General features: G+C 46.3%; 1 protein-coding gene across 1 annotated transcript; it reads left to right on the forward strand.

Annotated features, from left to right (window-relative positions):
* Window positions 1–6,121: 6,121 nt before the first annotated feature.
* Window positions 6,122–8,210, forward strand: LOC103644554 (dynamin-related protein 4C-like). The gene is given in 2 exon segments (XM_023300614.1): window positions 6,122–6,296; window positions 6,299–8,210. Coding segments are annotated over 2 exon segments (2,022 nt in total). The 3' UTR covers window positions 8,146–8,210.
* Window positions 8,211–15,084: the final 6,874 nt, after the last annotated feature.

Here is a 15,084-nt window from a genome sequence, read left to right on the forward strand (position 1 = left end):
ACCTATTTGGGTTGGATTATTACTGTTTAGCTTTATGCTATTGCTCAACTCTAATCAATGAACATGATGAGAATATCTATGATACGCTGTTTTCCCCTTTCTTATGATGATGTTATACTTGTGGTCTTCAAGGGGGCTCGAGCGGTTTCTCGAGTGCCTCTCCGTAAGGACCTGTTCTATGGATGACCGCCCGGGAAAACAGTGCAACCATGAGGGTGGAATGGGGTGCCCTTAGCTGAATAATTAGAGGATCCGGGGTGTAGTTCACTTAGCCGTCGTGCCGTCAATGGGGCTCGGTGTATGCGGCTCGCTCTGCCAAGTTTGGGTTCGCCCCTTGGGGAGGAGTGCGGTGCATTTAGGAAACCTAACGGGTGGCTACAGCCCCGGGGAATCTTTGTAAAGGCTACGTAGTGATGCCCTGCTAGGCCACCTAGGTAGTGGTCAATGGGGAGTAGCTCTCTCCGGGCAGAATGGGAATCACGGCTTGTGGGTAAAGTGCACAACCTCTGCAGAGTGTTTGAAAAACTGATATATCAGCCGTGCTCACGGTTATGAGCGGCCAAGGGAGCTCCAGTGATTAGTGGTACTTGATCAGAGATACTCCGGTACAGGTGGATATGAGATTGATGGTTTTGATTATGATTATGGTGCTGGTAAGTGGTACTCTTTCCGTTTGGAAAGGAGTACGTTTGGGTTAATAACTTGGGATAATGCTAAAACTTGGCTTTCTACTAGTAAGTAATAATCTGACCAACTAAAAGCAACTGCTTGACTTATCCCCCACATACAGCTAGTCCACTACAGCCAAACAGGATACTTGCTGAGTATGTTGATGTGTACTCACCCTTGCTCTACACACCAAACCCCCCCCAGGTTGTCAGCATTGCAACCACTGCTCAGGCGAAGATGAAGCTGTGGAAGGAGACTTCCCGGAGTTCCAAGATTACGACGAGTTCTAGGTGTGGGTTAGCGGCAACCCCCAGTCGGCTGCCTGTGAAGGCCGCGTTTATCCACGTTTCTTTTCCGCACTTTGATTTATTGTAAGAACTATATGGACGTCTCAGACGTATGATGTAATCGACTATTTCCCTTATTAATACTATTTTGAGCACTGTGTGATGATGTCCATATTATGTAACTGCTGTGTACGTGAATAACTGATCCTGGCACGTACATGGTTCGCATTCGGTTTGCCTTCTAAAACCGGGTGTGACAAAGGCTGTCCTGCCAGCAAGGTTTAGAAATGGAGCCTTCCAACCGGGCAGCCGATTAGCTATCTTGTCCACCCACTACAAGAGGTCCCTCCTCCCCAACTTCTTATCAGAAACAGACAACCCCAAATAGTTGCATGGAAAAGAAGCTGGATTGCACTGCAAAATGTTACAACTGTCCTGAACAGTCTGATCATCACAACTGAGAGGGATAGCACAACTTTTTCGCAAATTCACAACTAAGCCTGAGGCCTCTCCAAAGCAATCCAGGATCATTTTGACACAAATAAGATCTTCAACTGCAGGCTTGACAAAAAGAACCACATCATCTGCGTAAATGGAGAGCCTAAATTTCACGTTTCTGATGGCCAGGTCATGCAGCAATCCTCTTTCCTCAGCATGCTTGAATAAGCTACTAAGCACATCCATCACAATTATGAAAAGCATAGGAGATAAGGGGTCGCCTTGGCGCAGCCCCCTCCGATGTCGAATATAATCCCCCGGAGTTCGGTTCAATAGCACTTGTGTGGAAGAAGTGGATAACAAATTGAACACAAGACCGCACCACCTAGGCCTGAAGCCAAGATGATATAACACTTCTAGGAGAAAGGCCCAGGACACTGAGTCAAAAGCTTTTGTAATATCTAGCTTTAGAAACAGACTAGTGATCTTCTTTCTGTGAAAGGCCTTGATAGAGTGCTGAACCAACATGTAGTTGTCATGAATGGAGCGACCCTTGACAAAGGCACTTTGATTTGTAGCCACCAGATTTTGAAGGTGTGGTGCTAAACGATTAGCCAAGACTTTGGATACCAATTTGGCGAAGCTGTGAATAAGACTAATTGGCCTGTAATCTCCAGCTGTCTTGGCATCAACCTTCTTAGGGATAAGTGTTAGGTACACAGAGTTCATCATCCACAATTTGCGTGTGTTACCTTGATGTAGGGTGATAACTGCCGCCATCAGAATAGCCTTAATTATGTGCCAACAAGTTTTATAAAATCTTCCCGTATAACCGTTTGGCCCCGGGGCTTTGTCCGAGGGAAGGCTAGTAATAGTGGCTCGGCCTCCTCCTCTGTAATGGGAAGGTCCGAGGCCCCAAGATCAACATCAGCACTGTGGAAAGCCTCCAAATCTAGAGTGAACTCACGCTTATGGATTATATTGCATCGGAGCGCAAATCAACGGTGCATAAACGTTATGGTGACGTGGACAGTTTCCCTGGACGCAGAAGTGCGCTGATTTCGTTTTAACAGATTAGCTAGTTGCCCTGCGAAAGCACAATCAGGTCATGTGGTTAGTTCCTTCTGATCAAGTTGTTTGCACTTAATATTTTCTTCTGTAGAAGAACCCAAGCAAAGAGCATACAGTTTGGCTCCGTTTTTGCTTTCCAGATTGGTGCAAGTTTTAATCTATGATACCTTCCAGCAAATTTTATACACATGCACTAATAGTGAAGTTTTCACCATTGGTTGTCCATCTACGCATTATCTCATCCTCGACAGATTCATCTTTGTTGGTTTTTTGAATCGCCTCCTACAAGGACACATACTCCCTTATGTCCTATTGTGTTACCACCCATGCAAATGCGAAATCCAGGCATTATTCTTGAGAGCTTTATGAACAATGAGGTTCTTCAGTATGGATTCGTTGAAGATGTGAGGTGCTAGGTTTTTTGAGCTTGGTCATTTAACCAAATTGAATACCAAAAATGGTATTGTCGTCAATACCTGCATTAACAAACTTTGGCTCAGGGCCTATCACATTTGCTTCCATTTAAACCAACATAATCTTAGCCTCAAATCTTTTGGTGTACACATCGTTGCCCAATTTACCAAGCAGTGGCCTCCATTAAGATTTTTTGGTTCTTTGCCTTTTCGTAAGAAACTGCTTTCACATTGATAAATTTTATTGATTAACCATTTCTATGCTGTGAACAGTGAGATGGTAGATTGGTTGCAATGAAAGAATTGTTTTCAGTAAAGTCTCACGACCTGCCGAGGATAGGAACTTCCCTTTATAACCTTGCACGTCCATTAGAGGTTGAACTACAATCCTCCTTTGTGTGTGGGTGTGCAATGGTAGGCCCAACTACTTACCTAAAAAATTACAATTTTAGCAAGGAAGCTTTGCTGGATTTTAGGTAGCGTATTTTCTATACAGAGGATTGAAAAGATCTATCTTTTGTACAAGTTTACCTTCAACCTTGAACATCACCCAAAGATATGGAACATCCTCGTGATACATGTAAGCTCTTGTTGGCTTGGGTTTGCAAATATAGCAGCATCATTAGTATACAAAGAGCATCACAAGCATGTTGTGTTTGTGAGAATTGGATGAAGGTAGCCTTTCTAGGTCACCAGCTCCATGATTTGTGGAGAGGGTCTTATGCCAAGATGAAGAGCATTGGAGAGAGAGGGTCTCCTTGGCGAAGGCATATTGAATGCCTGTAAGTCTTACCTGTTATTCCATTTAGGAGGGTCTTGGAGGATGTCGTTGTAAGGAGAGTCATAGTCCAATTACGCCATGTTTGACCAAAACCGAGTGCCTCCATTATCTCAAGTAGAAATGGTCAGTTTATTAAGTCAAAGGCATGAGATATGTCCAATTTGATGAAAAGGGAAGAACACTTGAACTTCAGCAATGCCCTGATGACATTATGTGCATGCAAGAAATTGTCATGAATACACCTCATTTTTATAAAAGGCGTTTTGGCTAATTGACACTAGGTACCTCAATCTCGGAGCTAGTTTTTTTGGTAATATCTTTGTGGTAATTTTTCATGGCTATTAATTAGACTAATCGGTCTGAAGTCACCAATTTGGATTGCATGTGCCTTTTTGGTAACAACACGATGTGTAATTCAATTATTTAGTCTAGTCTTCTGGTTCTTAGGAGTGGAAGACCCCCAAAAAATTCTTTCAAGTCTTTTTTAATCACCTCCTAGCATTTCTTGCAAAACAACCGAATAAAGCCATTAGGCCCTGAGTATTTCTCAGATCACAGCTAGTGAACGGTCTCTTTATTTTCAAAAGGAGCTTCAAGTCCAATTCCCTTAGATCAATTTTGTTATAACTTAGGCCCTCCCAATTTATACTTAGGCTTCGTGTTTTGTTTGGTCTAATTATTTTATTAAATGATCATAAATTATTTTTCTTTTGTGTGTGAGAACTAACAGTTTTCTGACCAGCTTATAAACTATGAATGTGATTCTTTTGTTTTCTTGAGCTTGCATGTAGCATGAAGAGTTTTGAGCTAGCGTCTATATTTTTTATCCAAATTAATCTTGAATGTTGTCTTGCCCTTGCTCTCTATACAACTAACAAGTCCCACTGCTCCATTTTTAAAAATGTCAGAACTCCAGTTCCTCTATGATAAGTTTGCGCCATTCTTGTGCAGCATCTAGAGCAAGCAACATCACTTTGGCTACTGGTAGCCATGATGACAGGTTGCCCAAATTTTGCAACATCCAAAACTTTAGAGCTTTTACTGTTCTAATTAGTTTGGCTTGCATCCGTGGCATACTAAGTATTCACCGGTTTTGACCAATTTTTATTTAATTACTTTCATGAATACATGGTAACTTGATCCAATAGGATTAAAATCTAAACCCGTTGTAGTAAGAGCGAACAAAATCCCCCGTGAGTAACAATGGTCGGCGATCCGAGCCTAGCGTTAGCAAAGCCTGAAGGCTGGAGTTCGGAAAGAGGAGGTGCCACTCGAGCGACAAAAAAAAATCTATCAAACTTAGTAAAAGTTGGACTATCATGTTCATTGCTTCATGTGAACATTTTATCTCTTAAGTTGAGCTCCATAACTTGAATTTCAATTTGTTGATGGTATGGCTGAAACAAGTCATCATCTGATGGTGCACCCTATTATTGCTTTTATCTGCTGCATCGTAGATTAAATCAAAATCCTCAACTATAAACTACTCATGCCTCAGCAGTGGTTTCAGATTCTTTGTCTCTATATGAAATGCAAAATTTTCATTGTCGTTCTAGGGTCCATAAACTCCTGTTAGTGACCATGACATCCGTGATCATGTTGATATTGACCAAAATCATGTTGTGTTACGAGATGGCTCTGGATTTGGAAGAAAGAGCTAGATATCCGCAGGTAAAAGGTGCCTAATTCTGCATGAATACTGGCCCAATTAATTCAGACACTAATCTGGGTTTCTAGCTGTTGTGACATTGGATAATAGCAATCGCTCTGCAACTAGAATAGCTAGGAGAACTGGACATGTAGCTAAACCAAAAGAGTTGTGTATACTGGCCTGCGATGAAGCTTTGTAGTGGTGTTGGCTTATAACCACTGGGCACAACAGAACACAAAAGCACAAAGAAAAACCAAAAGGATGAGCATATTATGTAAACAAAGTAATTTTCTAAAAACTAAAAGTTGCTGAAATAATTTTTTTAGAAAAGAAAATTCATGGGACTGTTTATTGTTCACTGGATTTGAATTTTATCGAATGACCGTGAAAGTTGAATTGAGGCCGAAACCCCTGAACGGTTTCTTGGGAGTCACTCGGTGACGTTTGGTTGTCTAGCCAACTGGCCAACGGCCTAGGGGGTTCACCCACGGCAGCCATCTATTGGCTCCGTCTTGCTGCCAAAATGAAGTGGCCTGCGGCGCGCACAGGCACAACGCGACAGGCGCCACCGGACCACAGCCAATGCGAGCCTACGACTCCCCGCCTCCCCGCACTAGTCTCCAGGTCTTCCTAGCTGGGTGCGGCCTTTCCTTTTTGCCCCTACACCTCCCCACAAGACTTTGGCCGTTCGTTTCCTTTGTTAATTGGTGAGGAAAAAGGCATCGGCGTTACGGCGTACGCGTTAAATAAAGGAGCACGTACAAGAGAATGGTGAAGACGCTGGGAAACAGCAACTGAGAGAGACAACAACATGTCTAAGAAGCGTCGAACAGGGGATAAGCTGGAGAACGATGTCGAAGACACCAAACGCACGGCCTTAGCCATCGCCAGCGGCGTCACAGCAAGCGCCATCGCGGCCTCGTACAACGACCAGATCCGCCCCGTCCTCGACGCCGTAGACCGGCTGCGCCACCTTAAGGTGACCCAGGAGGCATCCAGCTGCCGACCATCGTTGTCGTCGGCGACCAGTCCAGCGGCAAGTCCAGTGTACTCGAGTCCCTGGCCGGCATCAGCCTGCCGCGTGGCCAGGGCATCTGCACGCGCGTGCCTCTTGTCATGCGGCTGCAGGGCGACCCTTCCACCGACTCGCCCAAGCTCCAGCTCGAGTACAGCAACGGCCGTGTGGTGACCACCACCGAGGCCAAGGTCGCGGACGCCATCAACGCTGCAACCGCAGAGATCGCTGGGAGCGGCAAGGGCATCTCCGACGCGCCCATCACCCTCGTCGTGCGAAAGAGCGGCGTGCCCGACCTCACCCTCGTCGACCTCCCAGGTATCACCCGTGTCCCCGTGCAGGGGCAGCCAGAGGACATCTACGACCAGATCGCAAATATTATCAAGGAGTACATCACCCCGAAGGAGACCATCATCCTGAACGTGCTCTCGGCCACGGTGGACTTCCCGACGTGCGAGTCTATCCGCATGTCGCAGCAGGTGGACCGCACCGGCGAGCGCACGCTGGCCGTGGTCACCAAGGTCGACAAGGCCCCCGAGGGGCTGCTTGAGAAAGTCACCATGGACGACGTGCACATTGGCCTTGGCTACGTCTGTGTCCGTAACCGCGTTGGCGACGAAACGTACGACCAGGCGCGCGTTGCGGAGGCGCAGCTGTTCAAGAATCATCCGTTGCTTTCACAGATCGACAAGTCCATGGTCGGCATTCCAGTCCTTGCGCAGCGGCTAATGCAGATTCAAGCGACCATCATTGCCAAGTGCCTCCCCGACATTGTGAAGCAGATCAACGATCGCCTCATCCGCAGCAGCACCGAGCTGGACCGGATGCCTCCCGATGTCATCAACACTGGCGACGCCGTAAGGGCGTTCTTGCACATTGTCAAGAAGGTTTGCACTTCGCTGGAGAATATACTGGTCAGAGGCGACTTTGGCTGCTACCCGGATGAGTACTACTTCCATGGCACAGCTCGTGTTGCAGAGATGCTAAGCCGATATGCAAAGAAGCTGCCAGCGGAATGCCCAAGGTGCAGCGACGAGAAGTTTCTGGCGGAGGAGATGCGTGTTCTTGAGGAGACCATGAGCATCAAGCTCCCCAACTTCCTCCCAAGATCGGCGTTCCATGTCTTGCTCAAGAAGAAGGTGGAGATGGTCAGCGACGTGCCGCAAGACCTTGTCAGCGAGGTGTGGGAGTACGTGGAGGATCTAGTGATGAAAGTTCTGCTTCAGCACTCGGAAAACTTCCCCCAGGTGCAGTCGTCATGCCGCCGCGCCATCCAGAGCCTGATGGAGAAGACACGGGCACGGTCCGCGCAGCACGTCAAGGAGATGATAGAGATGGAGCTGGTGGCAGGCTACACGGCGAGCCCTGACTACATGAAGACTTGGGAAGCCATAATGGTAGGCCAGAAGAAGTTCATGGGTTCTGTGGAGAACAAGTCCGAGCCATCTAAGGTTACCCTGGAATGCTTCGGGGAAGTGAACGTGGGTCATCTTAGGACGCACCCTGACTTAGCAGCGCAGGCATTCGACTTGAGGGCACGGCTGACCGCGTACTGGAAGATCATAGTGCTCAGGCTCGTCGACGGATTGGCACTCCATGTGCTCCGCGGTGTCAAGCGGCTGGTGGAGAACGATCTCGAGGATGAGCTGGCCAACGAGCTCCTGGGCAACAACATGGCTGGGGTTGAGCGGATGCTGTCGCCGCCGCCGAGCAACGGAACCAAGCGCGACCGCCTCAAGAAGAGCATCATCCTGCTTCAGCAATCTAAGGAGGTCGTTGCAAACATCATGGACAGGATTAGCGCGGCAGACGAAGCCTAGGCATATGATATAATCTTTCCTATAATGATGACCGGGCGACCTGCTGTACGATGTTAATTAAGGTTCATAAGCATTTCCTGTCAGTTCGACATGAACGACTTTGTCAAGGTGCTTGCTAACGACCTGCTGCTTACTGTTATGATTGAGCATTTACCACATGCTACTAGTAAACTGCACCATTAGCCATGACAAGATTTAGTGCATGAGCTTTGCGAATGTTTTTGTTGGCTAACATGCCAGTATTTGCTGGGCTTATCGCTAATGCATTTCCTTCCATTAGTTGACTTACCGTTCTTCTGTTCCGGTGACAAGCTTTAGTATAACTGTACGTCATTCTCGCAACGGATGATTATTCTAGCTGAAGAGCTTTTTTCTTCTTTTTTGTTAAGTCCCACTCTTTTTCGGTACATATTTTTGAAGATCCAGCTACATATTTTTGAAGCGCAAATTCAGATGCAGAAAGATGCAGAGAGCTCACCACTTTTGTCTTGGTCGTCGGCGGCCCGCGACAGGCCATACAACGGTGTAGAAGGAAGAGGAGAGCAGCAGGTTGTTGGAGGCTGAGCAATGAGACGGTCTCCAGCAGCTATTTTATCTCATTTCTTATCTCATTCTCTTTTTCAAAATTTAATTTACAAATATTATAATCTACAATATAAATCATTCTGTTGCGGACAGGGGAGATAAGAAATGAGACTACGTCGCTATGGGACGTGCCGCTGTGCGCCCCCTTGCCGACCGCCATGCCCCCTCAATTATCTATAACCTTTTATATCTAATGTGCATCTAGTATGAAAAAATATGTTTTGTATGGGTTAAAACAATCCTGTTTTAGACCTTCTCGTCGAATCTGTCTAGTTCTTCTGATCACGTCCTCCTTAACTCAGTCATCGCATCTATCCATTAATCCTCTTTCGTTCCGACGCTGCTCAAGTCAGTCTCTTCGGATGTCTCTCCCCAGCGCCCATGTCGTGCTCTTCGTCGTCGTGACGCTTAGGCCCCTCTACTGTGTAGCATAAATGGGCAATAGCACACACTACCGGAATTTGTGGCTTTGCCGAGTGCTCGGCGCTTTGCCGAGTATTTTTTGTCGGACACTCGGCAAATAATAGTTTGCCAATTGTCGCACTCGACAAAATCCTGCTCTCGGTAACGAACGCGTTTACCGAGAGCAGGACTCTCGGCACATAAATACACTCAGCAAAGACCTTTTTGCCAAGTGCCAAACACTTGGCGAAGGCGGCGCTCGGCAAAGAACCGTCAACGGTCGTCTATAGCTGACGGCCGTTAACGTTTGCCGAGCGCCGAGCGTTGACACTGGGCAACACTCGGCAAAGAGGCTTCTTTGCCGAGTGTCAACCAGCTGACACTCGGCAGAGCAAGCCGTGCCGAGTGTCATTTCTAGACACTCGGCAAAGTATATTTTTTATTTTTTTCTTTTCCCAACCAAACTTTTTGTTGTATGTTCCTACACTATGTAGACCTACATGTACCATTTTGGGACAATTATAACAGTGTTTTATTTAACTACTGGATTGAGTTCGTTTATTTGAATTTCTTCGGAAAATTCACATTTGAACTGCAAGTGACTCGAAACTTGGAAAACCGTGCATTCAAAAATGATATTCATGCTATTTAGCACAAGTTACGACTGATTTCAGAAGGGGATCGGAAACTTCGAGCACCATGCTCACTGAACATGGCCGTGAACTTGCCATCCAGGTGTTTAAAAATTGTATAAAACAAAAACAAATTCAGAAAATTATGAAACTTGTGCACGTGTCATGATATCATATGTAGAGGCTGTGATAAAACTTTGATAATGTTTCGAGAAAGTTGTGAGACACTATGTGGGGAAATAGGGTTTAACCTTTTCCTATAAATAATTTTGGTGGTTGAATGACCAACATAAATAATTGGACTAACTAGTTTGCTCTAGATTATGTATTCTACAGGTGCATAAAGGTTCAACACAAACCAATAAAAAGATTAAGTTATGGTTCAAAAGAAAGGAGCAAAAGAAACCGAAGAGCACCCTGGTCTGGCGCACCGGACTGTCTGGTGTGCCACCGGACTGTCTGGTGTGCCACCGGACAGTGTTCGGTGCACCAGGACCGTACCACTCTGATCTTTCCACCTTTGGGTTTCTCCAGCGCTGCTCCGCTATAATTCACCGGACTGTCTGGTGTGCCACCGGACTGTCCGGTGCACTAGTGGAGCAACAGCTAGTCAGCGCAACGGTCGACTGCAACGGACGCCTGCAACGCTACAGTGCGCGGACAGTTCACGCAGAAGTCAGAGCAGCTGTCCGGTGCCAGTAGAAGACAAAGCTCCAGCGGTCAAACCCTAACAGTTGGGTGACGTGGCTGGCGCACCAGACAGCGTCCGGTGGCGCACCGGACTGTCCGGTACGCCCATCGACAACAGCCACCCCAACAGTTGTTTTGGTGGTTGGGGCTATAAATACCCCACAACCACCTCCACTCCAACCATCCAAGCATTCAACACATTGCATTCAATACAAGAGAAAAACACAACACTCCAAGACACAAATCAAAGTCACCGATCCAATCAAAGTCCCAAATTCAATTCTAGTCTTTAGGACTTGTGAGAGGATCGTTCTTGTGTTTCTTTGTTGCTCTTGTTGCTTGGTTGGCTTTCTTCTTCCTCATTCTTGTTCTCTAAGTGACTTGTAATCAAAACAAGAGACACCAAGTGTGTGGTGGTTCTTGTGGGGTCTAAGTGACCCGTTTGATCAAGGAGAAAGCTCACTCGATATAAGTGACCGTTTGAGAGAGGGAAAGGGTTGAAAGAGACTCGGTCTTTGTGACCAGCTCAACGGGGACTAAGTTCTTTAGAACCGAACCTCAGTAAAACAAATTACCGTGTCATCCGCTTTATTTATTGGTTGATTTGTTTTCCCCCTCTCTCCTGGACTCCGATTTTATTCTAACGCTAACCCCGGCTTGTAGTGTGTTTAAAGTTGTAAATTTCAGTTTCCGTCTATCCACCCCCTCTAGGCGACTTTCACTATGTGTAGAAACCTAAGAGAACTACACATGAAATCATAGATGTCTTTGCCCAGAATACGATCCGAGGACCGAGCAGATCGACCACGATGTGCTCTTGAGGGTCGGAGGAGGGAAGAGACATGGACGGTACTGGATTGCCGACAGGGCAATCGACTCGTCGTCCACTCCCACTCTGTCTCAGGTGCGGGCAAGGAGCATGGGCTCGAGTCCAGTCATACGACCTCGGCACGATAGCTCACAACATTGCATACATCAAGTCGAGGTTAGTGCTTCTGTAACTCATCATTACTTGAGTTATATACCTTCTCTTTGAGTTACTATAACGTTGGCTTGTAATATTATAGACCCAGCTAGAAGAAGAAGAGAGAAGGGAACGTCAAGAGATGGAGGCGAGGATGATGGCAGAGCGGGAGGCGGAGCGGGTGGCTCGCCTGGCAGATCAGCAGAGGATGGCGGAGATGTTCCAATACATGCAGAGTCTTGGCGCCGCCCAGGGTTTCGCTCTACCACCTCCATTGTTCCCTACAATTGACCCTGCTCTGTTACATACTCCTGTGAGTATCAAAATTGTAGTTAGATGTTGGTAATGCATCTGGTATAACACATGCAATCTCTTCTTGTAATACCCAAATTCTATATGAATAGGGAGAGCTAATAATTCTATTATTATGTAGTTTATTTTTTTAGTGCTCATTTTCGATGAATAGAATAATTAACAAATAAATGTTTTGTAAGCATTCCTTTATAAGTGGGTAATAAACAATTATTTTTGAATGTGGTTAAAAATATATTCTCTCAAATAAATAATTTGAAAGGATCTTTAAATGGTGCAATTTAATTTGTGGGGAGCTATATGTTTTGGTGCAATTACTTAAAAGAATAGAATAATAATAGAAGTCAAATAAAATGTACATTGCATTCATATTTGAATTTATAATCTAAATTTGAAATTTTGAAGTCACAACTTGGTTTTGAATTGAAATTGAAATAGAAAACAAAAATAAAATAAATAAATTAAAAAACAGCCACTCGGCCTAGCCCCAATTTATCTCCCAGCCGGCCCAGTCATTCTATCCCCACGCGCGCTTCTGTGGCCAATGAATGGTGGGACCCGCGGGTCAGGAGCTTGGTGTTGTGCGCGCGGGACAATGACATATGGGCCCCACTTGTCTGTAGCTTCCCCCAGCTTCGGCCCGTTGCAAACAGCCCCGACAAGTGCGTCCCCAAATCGCGGGAATCCCTCCCCGGTCGGACTTGGTGGCAGTGTATAAATCCTGAACCGTGCCAGACTTGCCCCATCCATGCCGCCCGGAACCGGCCACCGCTGCTTCAGCCACCGGGGACCTGCCATATGATGCCCCGGGGGTTCCACTGGGTGGCTCGGATGCTTCATCGGACTGGACGTCGAGATCCATGGCGAGCCCCCTCCTAGCGGCCTCCGCTCGGCGTGCCCCCTCTCTGCTCGACCGTGCCCATGCCGCCACCATCCCCTCCGCTCGGCGTGCCCCCTCTCCGCTCCCTCTCCTCCTCGGTCCACGCTCAGCCACCACCATAGGATCTGGCCGCGCCTCCGCAGAACCTCTATATGACGCGGGTGGGCTGATGTCACCCAAATCACCGGTGAGATCACTTCCCATAAGCTTTACTTCGCCTTTGCTTCGTGTTGCCGCATCCGGGGGATTCCACCGTGAAATCAATGAGGAAGAAGCCGCCACACGGGCAACTCGGTCGTACCATCGTGCAAGCTCAGGCGAGTGCCCTGGTAGCCTCAGAAGATCGTACCTATCGCGTGTGGGGCCACCGTCGGGTAGCTCGGCGGACAGGCGCATCCGCGATCCCCATCTACGGCTGCGCGGCGGCGTCGCCATCCTTCTGCACCGGCGGCGAATGTGGCGGCTGTTGCTGCTCCGCCTCGGTCGGGAGAAGAAGAACATGTGGGAGTCCTCGGATCCGAAATGGAGGGCTGGTGATGTCGATGGTACCATGCGGGTGTGGGCGGAGATGTAGGCGAAGAGCAGGCCTTCCGTCACCCAGCTTGGACTCAGGTAGGAGAAAGAAGGCTAGCCATTAGATCTTCAATTGGACGCTCTAGATAATGTTTCACCCGGATCCGTCCCTGGTCGTCTGATCTGGATCGGGCGCTTGACAATAGATCTAAGAGTTTTAAATCTCGGGTGTTGGTTTAGAATCGGAGGACTGTCTGTTGGATACCGGTTTGTTTTTAGTTACGCTTAAATCTAGGCCCTTGGTGCGCGATCCAGCGGCCAATCTTCACCCGTACCCCTTCGTTAAGGACGTTTTACATATGAGACCTCGGATTTCGTTCAAAATAACCCGCCATCCGCGCGGGGAGAATATGAGTCTTGTGACATTTGCAATCTAGCCCCTAGGCTTCTGTCTATTCCGCGCGCAGTCCAGAGAGTAGTAAAATTAGAGAATTAATTCTGGAAATTGATTTTTAATACAAAAAATAATTCCTGAAACTTGTATAATTCATATTAAATTCATTTTAACTCCAAATTAATTCATTCTAGTGGCATTAATTTTGTTTGAATATTGTTTATCACTTAGTAAATTTGTTTAGCCATGAAACTTGAACTAAAATTATTCACATGAGTTATACTATTCCAAGTACTTGATAACTTTAGAAATTTATAACTTAAAATCCATAACTCCAAATTTAATAATTCTTGTTCCTATGATCTTATTTTAATAGGTAGATTATTAATATGTATTTTGTTCATATGTTTGGTGTGATGTTAATTTTGCCTATACCATGTTTGCTTGTATTGCTACGATTAGTAGTGAGGTCATAAGGATCCGAAGAATCATCCTGGTACCTGGAATCTCAAGTCCCAGGCAAGTTGTGCCCTTGATCACTTCTTTTTACCCACTCATGTTCTAATTAATCATAATGATCTGCATAGATTAATTTTGATGGGACCCAATAGGTTACCCTAGTTTGACTATCTTTATACCTTGTTCACCACTGAATTTTTGGGTAGTACCTGCTATTGCTTTATGTGGTTTTGGGTATAGAGATACATTTTATTCATGGTTATATCTTTATTATCAGTTGTTTATTACTGTTCATGACAAGATCATTATGTTAATTGGAACATGGAGAACCACCCAGGAAAACAGTGCTACCACAAGGGTTTAATGGGACGCCCTTAGCCAACTAATTAGGAAAGCTAGTGGAAGACTACCTTACCCGAAAGGGCCAAGGGCAGTAGGGGAGTGGTCAGTGTAGGGAGGTCCTCGGGTTGATTTTGCTGCGATGGCGGTCAGACGAGGGATTCCTGCATTTGAGCTTCCTATAAACTGTAGCGGGTTTTCTGAAGCTAGTGGAACTTTGTAAAGGCCTCGTAGTGTTACCCTGCCTCGCCTCCTCGGTAGAGGTGTATGGGATTGGCCGTCTCTTGGCAGATGGGTGACATGACTTGTGGGTAAAGATGCGCAACCTCTGCAGAGTGTAAAACTGGTATACTAGCTGTGCTCACGGTCATGAGCAGCTCGGACACTCACATGATTAATTTATGGAACTAAATTCAATTTGTCATATGCATTGCATCGCAGGTGATGTTGTTATTACTTTTGTTCTACTACTTAATTGGGTTGGTATTTACTTATACTTAGTAATTGCTAATAAAATTTTGACCAACTTTAAAAGCAATGCTCAGCTTCAGCCATCCTCTTTGATAAGCCTTACACTTCACATGAGCTCCCATCTTTGGCGAGTTCATACACATTATTCCCCACAACTTGTTGAGCTATGAACGTATGTGAGCTCACTCTTGCTGTCTCACACTCCCCCATAGGTCAAGAGCAGGTACCGCGGGATGAGGTGCATGGAGGATGATGTGATGTGTTCGTGAGAGGTCTAGGTCGTCGTCTCCCAGTCAAC

This window comes from Zea mays, chromosome 1 (assembly GCF_902167145.1).
Source record: "Zea mays cultivar B73 chromosome 1, Zm-B73-REFERENCE-NAM-5.0, whole genome shotgun sequence".
NCBI lineage: Eukaryota > Viridiplantae > Streptophyta > Magnoliopsida > Poales > Poaceae > Zea > Zea mays.